The sequence below is a fragment of the Aptenodytes forsteri genome, unplaced genomic scaffold (genome assembly GCF_000699145.1).
Source record: "Aptenodytes forsteri isolate BGI_AS27 unplaced genomic scaffold, ASM69914v1 Scaffold62, whole genome shotgun sequence".
Classification (NCBI taxonomy): domain Eukaryota; kingdom Metazoa; phylum Chordata; class Aves; order Sphenisciformes; family Spheniscidae; genus Aptenodytes; species Aptenodytes forsteri.
Window position 1 is genome coordinate 3,373,802 of NW_008794595.1, and position 18,457 is coordinate 3,392,258.

The 18,457-nt window shown below is 39.9% G+C and overlaps 1 protein-coding gene across 7 annotated transcripts in view; it reads left to right on the forward strand.

Moving 5' to 3' along the window:
- The first annotated feature begins 3,058 nt into the window (after positions 1–3,058).
- Positions 3,059–18,457, forward strand: part of EYA1 (EYA transcriptional coactivator and phosphatase 1) — a 157,991-nt gene continuing 142,592 nt past the window's right edge. For 3 of the 7 annotated variants that reach the window (XM_009272657.2, XM_009272659.2, XM_009272661.2), the window contains exon 1: positions 3,065–3,116. In XM_009272657.2, coding sequence (XP_009270932.1) covers positions 3,084–3,116 — 33 coding nt within the window. In that variant the 5' untranslated portion in view covers positions 3,065–3,083. Of the gene's footprint in view, positions 3,117–18,457 lie in introns of all 7 variants that reach the window. The other 4 variants (XM_009272658.2, XM_009272660.2, XM_009272652.2 and 1 more) reach the window with 3 other exon arrangements.

The following is an 18,457-nucleotide window of genomic DNA, read 5'->3' on the forward strand; positions in this document are numbered from 1 at the left end:
CCGTAAGTGCTGGGAGTCAGCCGTGGCCGGTTACCTTTTGGTCACTCTTGCGTTCGGTGATGTCTGTGCCAAAGATCACCCTCCGCCGGTACCTTCCAGCCCTAAGAGGTTATTTCACAGTGTCCCTGACTGCGTTTAACATCTGCTTCCCGTGTAATCGGCCACTCGCTTTTGTCAGGTTTTCAGGTGGGTGCTCAGACGGGGACAGCCCTTGCACGATAAGGAGCTTATGGAAGCTCCTGGCCACCTCCGCAGCCTGGCTGGGGAGCGGTTGGCAACTGCCCTGTGCCTGGCTGCACAGGCGCACGTTCAGGTCCATATGTGCGGGGAAAATTGCACGGCGCTGGATAACGTTTCAGAAAGAAGGGAATAAAATCCCCCGTAAACCACTTTCTGTACTTCTTTGCTCTTTGTAGGTTTTTTTTTTTTATTCCCTTTAAAATGGTAATAGCTGTTTGGAAAAGGGGGCTGCCGGCTACCATGCCTGGTACAATAGTGCTTCTTTAGCTGCTTGGACTAACTGCTACCGTCATGCATTTAATAATAATAATAATATTTAACTAAGCAAATGACTTCAAAAGTAGTAGAGAAAAAGAAAAGGGGATATGTACTTTCATGACTTCCCTTCAACTTAGATCTTGTCTTTTTCAATAATTTGATGTATTTTCCCTCATATGTGATGGCATATTTTGCATATAACAACTTCTCTGTAATAGATACTCTATGTAATTTAGATGTAATTTTTGATACATTAACAACTCAAGGGAATTTAATTAGTTCTCGTAAAGCTTTACTAAAAGTTAAAAATAACCTAAGATGACAATTATAATAAGGATAACTAAGTTGCTCTTGTTCAAAAGTTGAATTTTTTAAATTAACATTACTTAATTACATTGTAAATCAGCTGTTCTTTATTACCATCTAAGCCCTCATGTTACTGCTAGCTTGATTCTGCTGCCAGTGGTCTCTGGTGTCTGCTGAGAAAGACAAGTCTGCCCCTAATGTTGTGTGTGGGGGTATATATGGGATCATTTCTTAAATCTCTTTTGCCATGGCTTGGAGGGGCAGAATAAGTCAGAGCAGAATATGCAATAGCGGGCTCTTTTGACGCTGGTGTGTTATAGGAGCCTCTCCCAGAGAGAGAAAATGTTTGCTACAGCAGCTTCTGCAAGCTAGGTTGTCTAATTACGGTTGAACTACGACATACACTAAAACATATATGCTTTTTCCTTATGGGCTTTAATAGAAAATGCTTTTTAAATGTAGACGATTACCAGTCTTGGTAAAGTTTTCTTTCCATTAGTAAAGAGAGCACTGCTGATCTGAAAAGCTGTCAGGTCATTCACATACCAACATTACATCAATTGACTTTTGAATATTTTTCCATTAGAAAAGGCTCCATTTTATTCCCTCGCTGAAGTGGCAGACTTTCAGCTCAGCTTGTGCGGTTTTTCCATTTATTGAATTTTGCAATAAAAGAGTTTTTGAAACAGATGTCAGTCATTGCTTAGGAGTGGGGCATTGTGAGAGAACTGTTTTCTTCAGCTCTTTGCTATTATTATTATTTTTTTTAAAGTTAGGAGAAATTCTTGTCCCTTCCCCTCCCTAACTTTAATTGTCCCTTTTTAAAGCCTTGAGTAATTTTCTAACCTATAATCTGTTGTCAGAACAAATGTGAGCACCAAACCCTGATTTCATAGAAATATTTCAGATTGGCCATTGTTCTCAGCAGGAGCAGGACTGGATTAGGTCTCTCAATTGTAAACCAGAAAGAAGGGAGTGGATGCATTACAGAAGCATGGTTTGTATTAGCATCTTCCTTAGGGTGTGGAGTGGACCTGTTAACACTTTCTTAATGTTTAGTTTTTATAAAGTAGCCGAATTTGTGCAATGAGTAGTGTCCAGTATGGATTTATTGTGCACAGAACAACTGGACTTGAAGGATTTTTTTTTTTCTTGCAAGTATCCTATTCAGGAAGAAAGATGCAGAATAAGATTTTGGATCCTGATCCTAAAATATACATATATGTTTCATATACAGGGTGGTTTTAGGACAAATTGAATATCTTCAGGCCATCGGATTTTCACTTGTCATAGATAAGCAAACTGCTATTCACATCTCTGTGTATATAAGGCATATATATATACACACACACTTAAAAAAATGAGAATTACATTTTTATTATTCTTTAGCAGACTGCATTTGCCCCATATCTTTAAAAAAGAAAAAAAAGCCAGTTTTTCTAATGAGGATTTTAGTTGACTTTGTTTGAATTATTTGAATGATTAATTCTAAATTTTAAGACGGTGACAGCATTTTATTCTAAAGAAAATTGTCTCCGTAAGGAAACCATATTTTGAATTTATGTCTGTTCGGGGGGGTAAGCCTTTGTTAATTCATCTCAGCGCTTCACTGTTATTTTTATCATCAAAGAACACTGTTTCCAAAGGTGAGAGAACACAAAGCATCCCATATTTATAATTTATAGGGGCTAGGACTGTGACCTAATGTAAACTTGAAGAGATTTAGTATAAAAATATCCTTAGCTTGAGGGCAACGTTTTGAAAACTTTGTGGATTTTCTCTTTTATCCTGGCTCAATCTACAATCATATTTCTTTGTTATTATTTCCTCTTAGCATTAAAGTACAATTGACATTGATAGATATCAGGGAGAGGCTGAACTTCACCAAAAAAAAAAAAAGAAAAAAAAAAAAGATGTGTTGTTGGCACAGAAATACTGCCAGTAGAAGAGTTCCTGGCTGCCTTTTATTCATCTGCCGACAGCGAGCGCAACAGGGCTCTCACTGCCTGCTTTTGGCTTGCGTGGATTTGCAATAAACAGCTCAACTATATATTTATTTTCAAGATTAATTCAATTCATCGAAGATAACTGCTCCCAACTTGTGAATACTTGTTAGTTATTGGGAAGTTGCAGATGTAAAGATCAGCTCTTAATTTCATGCCAACAAATTAATACGGCAATGTGGTACTGTCTTTTCCGCAGGTGTGTGTGTGTACTAGGACTGTCTGAACCTCACTGTAACTAATAGCCCGTATATAATTTGGAAGAAGAAATCTTCAATGGAAAACCCCCGGGGAATAAATGGGAAGTCTGTAAGTAAACAACTTGTCAGTCCTGAGGAAAAAAGTTATGGCTTTTAAAGTGGTAATTATTTTTGTTGCAACCGAGTGGCTGGAACGTTTCAGAAAGCTACATGCACTTTAAATGATTGGAAGCCGTGGATGATGAAATTCATTGAGAGATGGAAGCTTATGCTAAAGCTACAGAAAATAAGTATAGGTTTAAAAATACTTGTCTTCAATGATTCATATTACAAAATGATGGTTGTTGCTTTCTCTAAGAAACATTTGGCTTGCTGCATTTATATTGTTAACATTTTGATCTGTTAGGGAGTTTTCGTCCCGTTATTTGAAGTTATTTCTCTTTGCCTGTGTAAATACATGCAAATTTTGCTTCTGGGAGAAGCGGGTGCAACTCCTAGCTGCAAAGTCTTATGAACAGTGGCAAAATTTGTGTTTCTTAAAAACCATGCCTTTAGCAGCATTGTTGTTTCTTGTAAATGCCTGTTTATAAAGTTGCAATGGTAAGAAATTTTGCAAACTATCAGACATGGTTAATAATGTTTTAAAATAATATTTCATGCACGGTCAAATGATTAGTGTGTGTTACGGATTTGTTAGCTTAGTTTGTGATATCATTCTTGGCACTCAGTGAACATCAAAATGCTACATATATGTTTTTATTCTGGGTTGTTTTAGCAGAAACGGTGCATACTGAAATTGCCTTATTTTTACCAGTTGTAAAATAACTCCAAAAACTACTATTTAGTAAATTTGATTAGATTTATTTCCTGCATTTTGTTCTGGTTTGTTTATTTTCTGCATTTGTCAGTACTCTGCATCATCTCTCACTCTTCCCCTTGTACCTCCAGTTTCCCCGATGCTTGTGTTAGTTTTTCACATAGCAACAGAGTAGAAAGAACTAAGCCACCTAACAATAAGCCTGTTGTGTTGCGTGTTTTTGTTACACTTCTCGCCTAGTGTCATTTTTACTGTCTGAAGCAATATGGCTTTGATTATTTTCCAATGTTCATTTGTTCCACAGTCTGTCTCTATGTGTACGTTTGGGTATTTATCCATCGCTGCTACAGCAATGTGTGAAAAGGACCAATTCACTCCTAGAGAAAGGGGTGGCCATGGTAACCGACTGGTGCTAAACAGGGATGGTCCTCTTTGCAGTTGCAGTCCCAGAGCTTTCAGCACCACCCAAGCCCAGTCCGTGTTCTATTTGGGATCAGGCTTTCCTTTATGCATGAAAAGCCTTTCCCTGAAGCTGCTGGGATTTTCTGCGGCTTCCACTGCAATATAGCCTCTCTGTATGCCCGGCATAGCCTGGGCTTCGTGTGCTGTGGTGGGTTTGGGTCGGGTAATCGTACGCTGGAGCTGTATGTAATGACAAATGTAACTGTCACTTAACATAACAGGAGTATTAAGGGAAATATTTGTTCATGGTTTGGCACCACCAGCACTCCTGTTGGGGTTATTCATTCCATTCCTTCTTTTCACCACTTAGTCCAGAGAGCCTGTAAAACACTTCATCTGCTCAGAATTTCCCTTCACATTACCCAAGTGGGTGGTAGCCATGGATGCTATCAGGATTATCAAAATCTAAACCAGTAACTGCTGAATAGACTTGCTGCATCGACAAGCACTCAGGCTTCTGTAACAGCAAGAACTGAACAGCCCAAAGGTGTATGACACAGGGCAGAAGTACCACTGTGGGGTGTGACTCTTCTGATTGCCGTGTCATCGGATAGGTTTAAAATTGGGGTATTAAACTGGTGAATCAAATCCTGCAATTAGGCCTCACTTTAATTCATTCATAAATGGACAGGCTGCTGCGTTTGCAACAGTCAGTTGACCAACATGGAGATTTCTTAAAAGCAGTAGTCAGAAGGCAAAATAGTTTCAGTGAAAATAAAGAAGATGGTGTGAACACTGTTTTTATTTATTCTGCTCTGTGTGTGTGCATACAAGAAAGAAGGAAAGAGAGGGAGAGGGATAGATTAACTCTCTGCAATTACAATACAGAAACCAAAAGCTGTTTGGGATTTAAGATCCCAAACACATACAGCGACTAAAAACCTGGTGGTAGTCCATAGGAAAAGAGGAAAACTTTTCTGCAAGCACCAGTTGAAAGGTACTTTAATTTCGGAACTGGCCAATGCCAACTATGCTGTGAAAGTGATTTCAGGTACACGTGGGTAAGGGAGGAGCTTTATTTAACGACTGAGTATTGAAGGAGTATAATGTTTTAGGAAAATAGAGCTAGATGGACAACGGAGGAAGTACCAGGAGAAGGAGAAAGGAAAGGAAAATGAAAAAAGTTTATCAGACAACACTATGAGAGAGTAGAGGAGTAGGTACTTTGCCACTGTCTTTGGGCAAGATTTCTCTGTTAGATGAGAAAGAGGATGGTGTTTCACATGGTAAGGGAGCCTGTCAGTGTTAATGTGCACAAGAGGATACCATGGTAAGCCCAATGAGCTAAATTCTGCTCTCTGTTACACTCGTACCGGGGAGAGGGGATTTTAGCATCTAAGCAACACTTTCATCACCTGGGGAAATGGTCCTAGTGGTACCAGCATGTGTTTGGTTGACGTTCTGCAGGAACTGATTTGCGAACTTGTGCTTGCAAACTTGAACGCTACATCTGCCCCTGCCTTTCCTTTACTAGGTGCCTGAGAAAGAAGCATAACACAAATCTGAGGCTGGCTAGACAGAGGATATCAGTGTATTATCCTGCTTGAAAAAGTCACCGATGTTCAGTTTCTTTCTTTCCAAGTCCAGAAAAGGCTTTGAAGCTTGTTTGCTAATGATATATGCACCTATTAAAGATGTTCCACTCGTGTTTTATCAAGCTAAAAGAAGAGTTCTTGAATCTTTGTAAGCTGTGGGTTATTTTAAATTGGTTGTTTATTTCAACCCAATTTGTCAGTAAAGCAGAGATCTCAATGGCAACCAAGATCTTGTAAGTTCCTACAACTGGGCCGCCTCAATGACGGGGCTTTTTATTCTCAAAGACTCAAAATGCCATGCTGCTCACCTCACTGATCTTTCTGTGGATGTACCTCTTCACTTGATCGACTTTGGAACAAACACCAACGAAGTAGTATTATTTGGCTTGCTACTGAAATCTGCAAGTCTGATACATAGCCAACATGTTTAGGCCTTGACGTGCCATGCATAGGGTGGCATCTCACACCAGATTTGATATACTCATGCTCCAATCTCCGTTTGAGTTTGTAAGCCCTGTTCTTCATCACCCTGAGGGGGCTTTTCTGCCTGCTAGTCATTTGCAATGAGTCCCACTGCTCACGCATACCTGAGAAGAAAAAAACCCCACATCTTGTTTTAAATATTTTTGAGATGAAGGTGTCAGTTTGGATGTTAGAGAAATTCTGATTATAAGGAAACTGAGAACGGGTCACAGTACCTCTTATACCAAATTGATTTTAAAAAATTGATGTAAAATTATTGTGGCTTACGTTTGTGGTAGGCTAAATCTCTACCAGTCCCAAACTTGGCATTGGCATGAATGCATTGCCCTAGAAACCCTCTAGAAGCCCTAGAAACATGACAATCACTGATAATCGGAAGCTTCTGGCTTGATATGCTTAAGGTAGATATACACTTGGGTTAGAGGTACCCTGATGACAACTTTTTAAAAACCTCCAAAAAGGCATTGTAGAGGTAAGCAAGCATTTCATTTCATTTAATTTGGCTATTGATTTTTAAAATAATGCATATTTTCTACTCATTTGCAAGGTTCAGCAAAAGGAAGTTTTCAAAAGTAAATGTTAGCATGTTTTCAGCAATTACTATACCCTCTGGGAATATTTGGGAGGGTATTTCTTCCCCATCAGTCTCTCTTTGGGAGCGATGTTAGGTTATTACATAGCATAAAATACTTTTCATTCCTACCCCGTCCAGGCTCATAGTTGAAAATTCTCATTGCAGAATTGTACACCAAGAAGTATTTTCAGCATCAAGTATTTTTGATAATGAACTTTGCCCATCTGGAAAACAGAGCGAAGACTCTGAGGCCCTCAGCAGTCAAGTTAGATCCAAACAGAGTGTACCCAATGAGCCAAGAAAGGAGGTGCTCGTAGTCTGCTTCAGCAGTTAATCTTCTCCGATTCCCCCCGCAGCCCCCAAACCTCAGCTTTCGGTCAGTGCTCTGGGCAGCCTGGCTGTACACTTCCAACTTCTTGCTCCTCCCTGCTGCTCGCCGGACACTGCTCATCTGCTTACCCCATGCCATGTATTGGAGAGTGGCACTTGCACCGAAAATTCACCTCCTACGTCAGCTAATGGAAAGATGCAGAGCGAGTAGCTGGTTTCAGCAAGAAAAGGGGTGGTGGTGGGGGGAACCCAAACCAAAAAACATCCAGCACCTGGCTGCAGCAAAATAATGAATTTTGCAGCAAACATGCAAGATTCTGTGGAATCTTGGAAAAACGCCAGACTCCACGACCACAGAAATGCTGAGTCCATGGGGCCCAGAGAGAGATGGCTGGGGCAGTTCACATCTCTCCTTCTTTGTTTCAAGCTCTTTGCAGTCTTACTGAGGCATCAGATTACACTCTCTTCACATTTTCAAGGTTATCTTCGCTACCAGAAGGGCTAGAAAGTTAATTTTGTTTTGAAGCGAGCTGGGATTCGGCGGCGCGGCTCTCCAGCCCGGGAGCGGTTTCAGAGGCCACCGCCGTGGTGGTGGCATGGCTGTGCCTGCGGGCATGGCTGGTGACAGCCAGACATGAGCTCTGGGTTTGAACAACGTCATCGACTTATCGATGGCATGTTTGTTGTGCTGTCACACTACCTGTTTGTCACATTAGGGAACAAAGTCTATGAGGAAAATGGGTGAAAATACAAGTATTTTACCTTCGGTTGAAAACTCACAGCATCATCACCTGTGAAAATCACGTGTATTGGTGCTACCTCAGTTTCTCTCAAAGGCTGGCACAGCACTGTACTCTCTTCTGCGTTCCCTTGCTATTCTGAAGAAATGTGTAACACGCTTCCTTTTTGGTAAGGTCTGCAAGGCAATAACCAACAAGCACCATGCAATTGCAATCTGTAACTGAGCATATAACCTGCACCCTTCCCACTCCCCTTCCCCTCCCTATCTGCAATTGGTAGGATATTGGAAACATAAGCCACAAAACCCACTTTTAACACTCGGTAAGCGTCAAAAATAATGAACAGACGGAACTAGCTGATGTATTTAAATTCCCCAAATTGAAATGAGCTGCTGCTAGGCGGTCTATGGTAACTGCTCAATCAGTAACTATTAGTAGAATTTTTTCTTTAAAAACATTTTAGTGAAAATACTTCTGAAAATTTTAAGCTGTTTGTAGACAGTTTGAAGAGCATACCTTATTCACTACAAACTATTCATTCAGTTGGGTTTGCAGTAACACCAGGGAGGAATTCTTGTTACTTAAAATGTGCTTTTCCTAATTGGTGGCAGAAATCCTGCAGTGCCGTAGGCAACGATGCTTGCAGCATTGACAGACGTACTTCTACCCACAACTCAGAGTGTTGGGCGTATTCATCTTTGCAGAACCAGAGCCTAAACACTGCATTCATTGTAGATATTATTTTAACGAGCATTTGTAATATTCTGCCACTGATACCGGAAACTAATCCCACCGCCAGTGTAACTCTTAGTGTGTTTTCCACACACACACATCAGCGCTGACCTTATGGTCCCAGCTTTAGGATCAGGACAGAGACCTTGCAGGGATTTCGTGGGGGTCCGTCAACAGATACCACCACTGATCTTAGCTACAAACCCTCTCTTCCTCAGAGAGGTGGATCTTTGTCTTAGTTATGGTGTAAGGCATTTTTAGATCACCTTATAAAATTGGGTATATAAAAAATACACAATCCCTCTGACTCTTTCTAGCCACTATATACGTGCACTGTATGCATACTGTTCTGCATGAAGTCTCTTCTTGAAAGTCTTGATGAAGTTGTAGCTTAGCCCTTAACAGTAAAAAGCGAACTGCCAGTGAAGTTTATTTTCTTTTTTACTAGGTTTTCTGGACCATTGTTCCGCTCGAGGAGCCATGTTTGTTAGTTTTGGCTCTCTGACTTTTCTTCCTTAAGGATAAACTCTTCTTAGGCAGTTGTACAACTATGCGCTAAAAGACTGCATAGCAGTTTATTCACAGCCCAAGCTCCAGCAGAATTCAACTGTGTGACTTCCTGGCTTAAGCGGGGGTGCATCCGTAATGTAAATACCTACTTGATTTTGTGGAAAACCAGGAGGTTTTTTGTTTGTTCTTGTAAAAGATTCCTGCTGGAAGCTTAACTTTAAAGTTGGCATCCAGCGTTCTCTGCTGTGACTCGGCTACTGATCTGATTTTGTGCTTTCATGGACATTTTTATATTTTAAAATTTTTAATTCAACATTAGCTTTGCTTACAAGCTACAGAGCAGAATAAAATCTCATTACAAACATTGTAGTATTAGATTTTATCACCATTTATTTCTTCTCGTCTGCCCAGGGATTTCTACATGTTCGGTAGAACTAATTTGCAGTCAGACACTGAGGTCTTCTAGAAGGCCAGCAGGCTCCACAAACTAATTTATCCAAATAACCAATCCCTCATAGGCCAACCGTAGAAGGACACCAAAATGGCCTAAGCAGGCAAAGCCCCCTTTTGAAGTCTGGAATGTTTTGACTGACTTGAAACAGGCAGCAGGAATGAAGGGATAATTTTCAGTGACCCATGGGACTTTTTTGCCATTTTCAAATATTAGGTAAAACAAAGAGAAATTGCTTGTTCTAATTTAGAAAGACTTAGCAATCCGGAAGGTAACCAGACTCAGAATTGAGTACTAAGGTATAGAGCTGAAGTTTACTCAATGCATTGAGGGTTTGCGTCTGGGCGTATAGCATTTACACACCCACACATACACACACTGCTTTACTTACACGTGCACATACCTAAACTGTTTTTTGAATTTCACTTTTATAACAAAACTTTAGTACAGAGTATATCTATGCAATATTAAGTGAACTACCTGAAACACCGTTCTTAAGTACATACTGTTTTTCTTGAAACAATCATTTTTAATTATAAGGACATGTTTCTGTTGCTGCTTCAAAAGCTGGGATACTCACTCAAATGCCAAGACTTCCATGCCATACCTGTTTTCTTACACCCCTGTCCTGGTGCCATTTGAGTAAATGTGAAAATTAATATAATTTTAAAGTGAGTTTTCTAGTCTAAAGTAGCCTTGCAGACACAAAGGGGAAGTATTTTGATGCATACATAAAAATGCAGTTTTCTGTGAAGGCTTCTAGGGAGAGAAAGAGTATGTGAATATTTAGGAATAAAATTAAAACATTACAGACCAGGTACTTCATGTTCAGCTGCTTCAATGTGTATCTTAAAGACAGTATGGCGCAACCTCATGGATTTCAGCAACTTCTTGAGATATGCTCTTGTAAATTTTGTCTCAAATTTACCATGCAGATTTATGTGATAGGTCCAACCCTGTATTTAGCAACACTAATGATACAGACCAACTCCACCTCTCAGCTTTGTCCTCATGACATTGACTCATAGATAAGCCAGAGCTTCCTAGCAGAAAGAGCGTTGTTTGTAAGGCGGAATCACTGAGCCAGCAGTGAAGCTTCTCTACCCGTGCTTAACAGAAGTATGTTTCCTTAAAACAGTATTTTGGCAAGGATTTTAGTCACCAACTCACCCTTTTCCTCCTGACATCTTCGTTGGTTCTTGGGAGCTGTACAGATACAACACTCAGTTAAGGGAGAGGGTAAATGCCGTCTTCTGCACGCTCACAGTGAGGTTACAGGCTTAGGGGTCTGCAGAGCATTGCTGTGGGGCTCACATGTGTGTCCTGATAACTTTATGGATAGAAATTTTAAGCTGGCAGTTTAAAGCTGGCACTTAAAGCTTTATGGTACTTGGTTGGGCTGTAGCTATTGCTGGTATTGCTCCTACGTACACAGCGAACTCCTAGTTTTAGTTTGTTATTTTACATGGGATATTGAAATATAAGTTCCTCCTGATTTCAGATTTCTCTGAAATATTTGTGCTTATTATTGTCCTATGGTTACAGACAAATATGATAGAATGACAGAGAAATCCTGTTTAAGTGCAGTTTTCAATCATATATATAGTGACCTCAGATTAGTGGATTTCAGAAACATGATGTTTAAATTAATGTTATTTTGGTGTGAGTGTATATATGTGTGTCTGTGTGTGTCTCTGTGCATGGAATGTATTAGATTAAATTAAGTTATGTTCCAGCTTTTACTTGAGGAATATAATTTTGTTAGTAGTTAATAATGTTAATGCCATGATTTTCTCGTATTATGTTTACATATATGGCTACAGTAAAATCAAATTATATTTGCTGGGGGTAAGATTAGTCAGTGAAGGACCTGTTTACAACAGGAGAAATTAAAATTCAGAGTTTGTAGGAAAGAGATGCTTCTCTATTTCTGTCTGCCTTGCTTTAGCTGTGTCGTCTAGACGGTCCTGGAAGTTGTAGACTCACTGGTCTTGCGGTCCGTGCGCATAGCACAGCAGCAGAGTCTGGCAGCGAGTGGGGAGGCTTCGTAGGGAGATCTCATCAATCACATAGAATTTGTCATTCTGACATTTTTGGCATTCAAAGCCTTATATTCTGCCACCAGCGTTCACATAGGGTGAACTTTCCATCGTACCAACAATGCACCTATACAACTGTGCAGTGCAGCAGATGGGAGAAAATTTCCTCCCAGCTCCTGTGGTGATCAGCTCATACCCCGAAGCACAGGATTTGATTATCCTGATTATAATTTACAGAGCTATAAATGTTGTTAACGGTCATGAGTCAATGAATGAAATTGCTTGAAGATAAAAAATTGCTTATTTTTTTCTCAATCTGTTTTAAAAGGAGCAAGTAGGAGAGTAAGTCATTTCAGGCACACTTTCACACTGTCCTTATGCAGCGGAGTAGTTTTTAAATATAATCTAAGTAAGTGTTACATTTGGGCAAAATGAATTAAAAGAGAGAGAGCTTTTTGGAGTAAGCACTGCTTGGGTGCTTGTAGATTCAGGCATTTGCTCTTGCTGAATGTGTGTTTAGTACTGTAGATATTTTTAGGAAAGTAAGCATGATCTATTTTTTATCTTATTTTTATTCTTAATAATTGGACATATTTTTCATGTTTGACCACCCTTTTAGGCCTGTAAATAATTTAAAAGATCTAAAAGTATCTCTGTATTCAGAATCAACTAGTTAAATGCTTATGTGCCTTGCTTTCGCCTTCAGTTATTTGTACATGAAAAAAGAATCTAAATTTAGGGATGGCCTGTTTCACTTCTATTTTTCTACTCTAGTTTGAAGCATTAGGTTATGTGGGAACAAGGTATATTTAGTGGTAGGCTGATAGGTACATCAGATTTGTGTCATTTGCAACAATATTTTGGAAAGGGAGAAGGTGCAAGATCTATGTTTTATTTTTCTCTGGTTTTAGTAAGGCATTGTAAACGCTAAGTGGCACATCAAGTAGGTTTATATAGTGCAGACACTGCATAAATCCTATGCTCAGTCCCTGGAAGGGCTGTATGCTGCCATTATGCTTTCTATAAACAGAAGACAAGCACACTGCCAAATCCTTGCAGCACTGGACACCAGCTCTTTCTGTTCTTAGCTTGTCTTGTTTATTGTTGCTCAAAGACCGTCTTATTTGCCAGTATTGCATCCACTTTTGACCGTCAGGAGCAAAGAGTATCTTACACTTCTTGGTAGCTGGACTCTCCATCTTCTCAATTTCTTCTCCATCTGCAATTTTAATAAAATAATTGCCTCCAGTGAGTGTAATTAATTTGACAGTATTTTGGTCTGACTAAGGAGACTTAAAGACAATAGCTACTCAGAAGCAAACACTTTTGGGGCTGGACAGGGCAACAGGAGCCTTGTATGACAGCTTGAAGAACACTCAGATTTGGACTGGCAGAGAAGAGCAAGAGGTATGTACGTGCCACTACACTGGGTTAGACAACATAACTTAGCTTGCTGTTCTGCGTCTAGCGGGGACCAGCAGCAGACATTTAAAGAAAGTAGGAGAAATAGAGCAAACCCTGCTTTTGATAGGATGGAAGATACATCCAAACCATTGTGTTTAATGCTGTCCTTCATGAACTTGCTTTTATTTGGACACGTTTATGCTTTAAGCCTCTGTAGCGATGAGTTCCACAAGTTAATTATGCATTTTCGAAGAAAGTCTTTTTGTTGTTTTATGCTTGCTGCCTAATAACTGCAGCAAAAACATGGGGGTGTTAAGTTTTCCTGACATGAGAAATAATCAATTGTCAATCTCTGTTCACTTCCTGCAGTCTCATTCCTGATTCTGTAGACTTCCGTTGTTTTCATAAGGCCGAGCTGTCTCTTCCAAGCTGAAGAGCCTCGTTTTTTCCTGAGGCTGCTGCTGAGCTTTGTGAGAGAGATTCAAGATGTGAGCACTCTGGCTTTATGATGTTTTCTGTTTTACTCTGTGTTTCCTTCCTAATAATTTTTATCACTATATCCACCCTTTTGGCTGCCATTGGCCACTGAGCTGTTGTTTTCGGAAAATTATTGGCAACAACTCCAAGATCCCTTCCTTGGGAGCAGTAGTTAATTTAGCACTTATCCTTGCCCATCCTTAGTTTGAGTTGTCTTTTACTTTGCATTTATCAACACAGAATGTCACCGGCGCTTGTTGTGTGTAGTCACCATGATGGCAGGTCTCTGTAGGCAGCTTTACTTTGAGCTGGCCTGAGTCGTTTAGCAAATTTATAACCTTGCTGTTTGCCATATTTTCCAGGGCATTTATGTTTAATAGAGCAGGTCGTTTTGGAATTCCACTAGTAATGTTGTGAAAACTGCCCACTTATTCTGTTCCATCCTTTAAATAGTAATTCATGACAGACCTTTTATTTTACCTTGTGACAAATTGTTTAAGAGCTTTTGGCTTGTGAGAGCTTTTCAGAAATCTAAATATACTACATTAACCAAATCATCCTTATCCAAATAATCATTAACTCCTTACAGAAACGCTAGTAATCTTGAAGTTAGGACTTCTCTTTACAAAGCCATGCTTTCTCTTCCCCATTACATCATATTCCCGTGTGCCTACCAATTCTCTTGTTTATTATAGCAGCTGATTTGATCATGCTTCCATTGTTTTAGAGCTCTTGGGTGAACTCTTGGGTCTGGGTGTTTTTGTGCCTTTTCATTTTGTTAATCTGCCCCAAAGCTTCCTCTGCTAATACTTCGGTTTAGAGCTGTCAAGGTCTTATCTTCTTGCATAGTGAGTATCATGCAAATAATTCATTTAGCTTTTCTGCAATGGTCCTGTCTTGACTGAGCATTCCTTTATTACCACAGGCAAATGTTGGCTTTTTGCATGTTTTCCATGAATTTTTTACATTAATCTGAGCCAATAATGGCTCTTCAGGTTTTTTTTTTTTGTCCTGCGTTCTCCTGGGTTTGCATTTGAATCTACAGAACATAATCCCTTTTCCAGTTTCAGGTATTTAGCTGTAATGTATGGCACTCAGCCTGTGTAATGTCTTTGGACCCTCAGCATCTGCTCCAGCGAAGCCCGAGTCTTCTGCAGCTCTGCACAGGTCAGCTAGTCCTGTGCAGGTGTCTAGGACATCTAAAATAGCACTAGAGGCCTTGTCTGAGCATCAGAATTGCTTGCAGTGTCTTTTTGTTTTATTAGTCTTGTATCCTCCTGTTTAGTAATTTTGTACTTTTTTATTTTTTAATTTTTGTACTTTTGTTATCTTTGCAGAGTATAGAGTGAATGTACTGTTGCAGATCATTCACCTCTTACAAGTGTTGTTCGCTATTTTGTATATATAAATCCTTGGTTTAGTGAGATCTATGGATCGCATGTATTACGTATAAAAATACAAAACCAGAAAACGTCGGGGATGAATTGCATGTTGACTTTCAGGTGATAGTTATAAAGCACAAGCTTCATAACTTCCAAGAAATTATGTATTTGAAGCATACCTACCACACCAACTGTCAGTACTGTAAGCATGTCTGGTAGCATGACTGAATGCACGCTTGCACCTTTGGAACCCCTTCGTATTTCTTAGGGAATAAAAAAAATATTCCTGGTGTTAGAATATAATAGGTGGTTAGTAACTTTTACTGGTTTATATGCTACAGGAGTCCTGGTAGTCAAAGCCCTTCTAAGATGAGTATTGGTCTAATTATTTTTTGTTCTTTAATTGTACGTTTCAGAAAGTCATCTCCCACACGGTTTTACAAAAAATTTAAATAGAAGCCTAAAAACCTCTTTAGTTTGTCTAACATGCTCTTGAAAGATTTTGGAGATTTGGTGCCTGTAGGTGGGCAGCCGTAGTCTTGCTCGTGTCTAAGGCAGAGAGGGTAGTGGTGTCTCCTGCCTAGATGTCCTGCTATTGCCTTCTCCCTGCTGACACCGGTGAATACGGCCGTCTCTTCGAAACAGAAAACTGAGCCTCACAGGCAATGGGACTTCTCTTTCTGTCAAAGCTAAAACAACAACAACAACAACAGGATATTTCAACATCCCTGAAGCATTTTTAAACACTCAGGATGAATAATTTTTGAATTTTATCCTCCTGCCTGTTTTGTTGAAGGTGAACTCTCTAAACTAGATCAGGAAGAATTAGGTCACAAAACTCTGGTATGTGGACAGCATTTTTAAGGCCATTTCCTTACAGCATAAATAACTACAGAAATGAAGCGGCAGAACAAGCAGAGTATACTTTTTGTTGTTATTTGAAGCAACAGGTTCTCTTTATGCATCTCCTTTATCTGTGTGAGATTTTCCAGTTTGGGTTTGTTTTTTTTTTTGTTTCTCAGAAGCGTTCCACATGAGACCAGAACGCCCTGTGATGATGTGTAAAGCTTTTGTATGATGTGCCAATGACTGAGAACAGAACTTACTATCCTGTGGTAACTTTTACAGTGGGAGGTTTTATAATCCATGCAGATGTGACAGTACAGCACTAGGGTGAGATCTGAGTAAAGCTTTTTGTTCTTGTTAGAAAGAGTTGTTTGGACAGTTAAGCCGAACAGACTGTCACCAAAAAGAGCTCCCTTCTCCAGCTGAGAATTGAGGTGACAAAATTTTGCTTTTCATGTGGTATGCAACACATTTGTGATACATGAGCTGAATAGCAGAGCTCATTACAGTGAGTAGTAGAAGTGTTGATATAGCTGTGATGAGCTAAAGAGGTAAATGAGGTAAGATTTGCAGGAAAAAATTGTGTCTTTTTGTAAGATCAAAATGATGGAATAAGAGGTTGGAAAACTAAAATCAATTTTAGGTGCAAAAACATTCAGAACCTTTCTCACTGAATGTATTCAGTTTAAAAAAAGAATAGCTTTGAAACTGATATGCTTTGTGAATTTGTGTTGAATTTGGGTTATTAGTTTCGACCAAAAAACCAGCAACTGGGGGCACTGGCATCAGCTGCAAGTCGGGAATATGTGATTCCACCCCCTCTTCACTCTGTTCTCTGGTGATGGTGCTTTGGGACGCGTGGTCGTGACTGACAGCTTGGGTCAGAGCAGAGAGATGGATGAACACCTTGCCCTTGCGAGCGAGTGTCCTACCCACTTGACTGCAGATACTCCGAGGGAGAGGTTTGAGAGCAACTTGTTCCAGAAAAGCGAGAGGGAAGATGCTTTCCTGGAGGAGCAGTTTGAACTCCAGCTCTAATCAGGCAGAAGTGGGGTTTAAGCTCTATTTTGCATTCTTTGGGTTGTAGGATAGTCAGGGTGGTAAGAAACATCCGCTCCAGCCACCTGTCCCTCCACACACACCCCTTCCTTTTGTCATCTAATCTTTTTGTTAAAAGCTCTTTCTCCAAAACTTTCTTCTCCCTTTGCTAGTGAAAAATTCTGGAAAGTTCTGATTTTTGGTCTGACTCAGAAGGGTTAGACAGATAGGTTTTGGGAGAGTGGGGACATAGCCTTCCAGCAAAACTCCATATTGACAGCTGTATATTTCGCATTCTTTTTGGAACCTGTATCTCACTGCCCAAGAAAAGACAATGTTTGGAAACATCCCATTATTTATGTAATATTATCTTAAGGTCAAATAGTAACTGTGATTTTTAAAAAAATATATATTATTATCCTTTATATCGAGGGGAAGATCAAAGACCCATTTTGGTAGGTGGCACAGAGAGAGGAAAGAGAAAAGCAAGCTGTCGCTTGAAGAACTTGCAAGTTTAGTTTATAGCAAGATATGATGGAAGAGTAAACATTAGAGTTGTAAGCCCATCTGTTCTAAAAGCAGCTTCTGAGAGCCTAATTACTTAATTTAATTTTTTGAAAAAAGATTCTATTAATGTTTTTTATGAAAAATAAACATATTCAATACCCTTAATAAGTAAGCCAGTGATTATTTTTTCTTTTCTTTTAGTTCAACAGATGCGCTAATTGAAGATTGGCTTTAATACAGGGCTTTATTCCTGTTGTTAAAAATCAGTAGCCAGTGAGATCTATTGACCCTCAGGCCTCAGGCAGTTCAGCTACCCTGGCTTCAGTGCGCCCTTGGAGCCAGTGACTGCTGCAGTGTTGCTGGATGAATCCTAGATCTTGGGACAGAAAAGAGTCTGCGTCGCCACTCCTATCCCCTGTGGCTAAACCCCAACCAAGTCACTTGGAGTGCAAGATGTGGGGTTCTGCTCTTACCTTGTGCACTACTTTCCTTCCTCCACTTTATTCCTTATCTTTCCCATCTCTGTTGCCTTCTGTTCAAGAAAAACATGTCCTGAGTAACCAGCATGATTCCTTTAGCCAGTCAGTTGTGAATCCTCAACTGGCGAAGCTGCTAAAAACTAAGCCTTACACTGTCTGGTGCTAGCATAGTTTGGTAGATCTGAGAATGGCCGATAAGATCATGAGCTCAACTTGGTCAACAAATTACAATTAGAAGTGTGCAGGAGACACAGAAGCTGTTTTTATTTTCATTGTGCTTCCCTCTCCTTCTGTAAGTATTTTCTTTGGTTTATCTTCAAGAATGGAAGACTGGACACCAGCAATATGGCAGCTCCAAATCCTTTTTCTACCTATTCCTAGACTTCTTCCAGAGAAGAGTTAATCCAATGACAGTTGGATTATAACGACACCACAAAAAGATTTTATCCCCCTCTTGACGTCCCCCATGAAATGTTTTGGCATATAAGTGGGAAGAGAGTAAGAAGTGTTAGCAAAAGGAAAGTGGTATATAATACCATAATATTTTGAAAGCGTTAACTGCTCTTCTTTATTAAAGGTTTGGACAGTCTGTGTGGGGATCGTTGTCGGGGGGGGGGGGGGGGGGGGGGGGGGTTTCTGTGTCT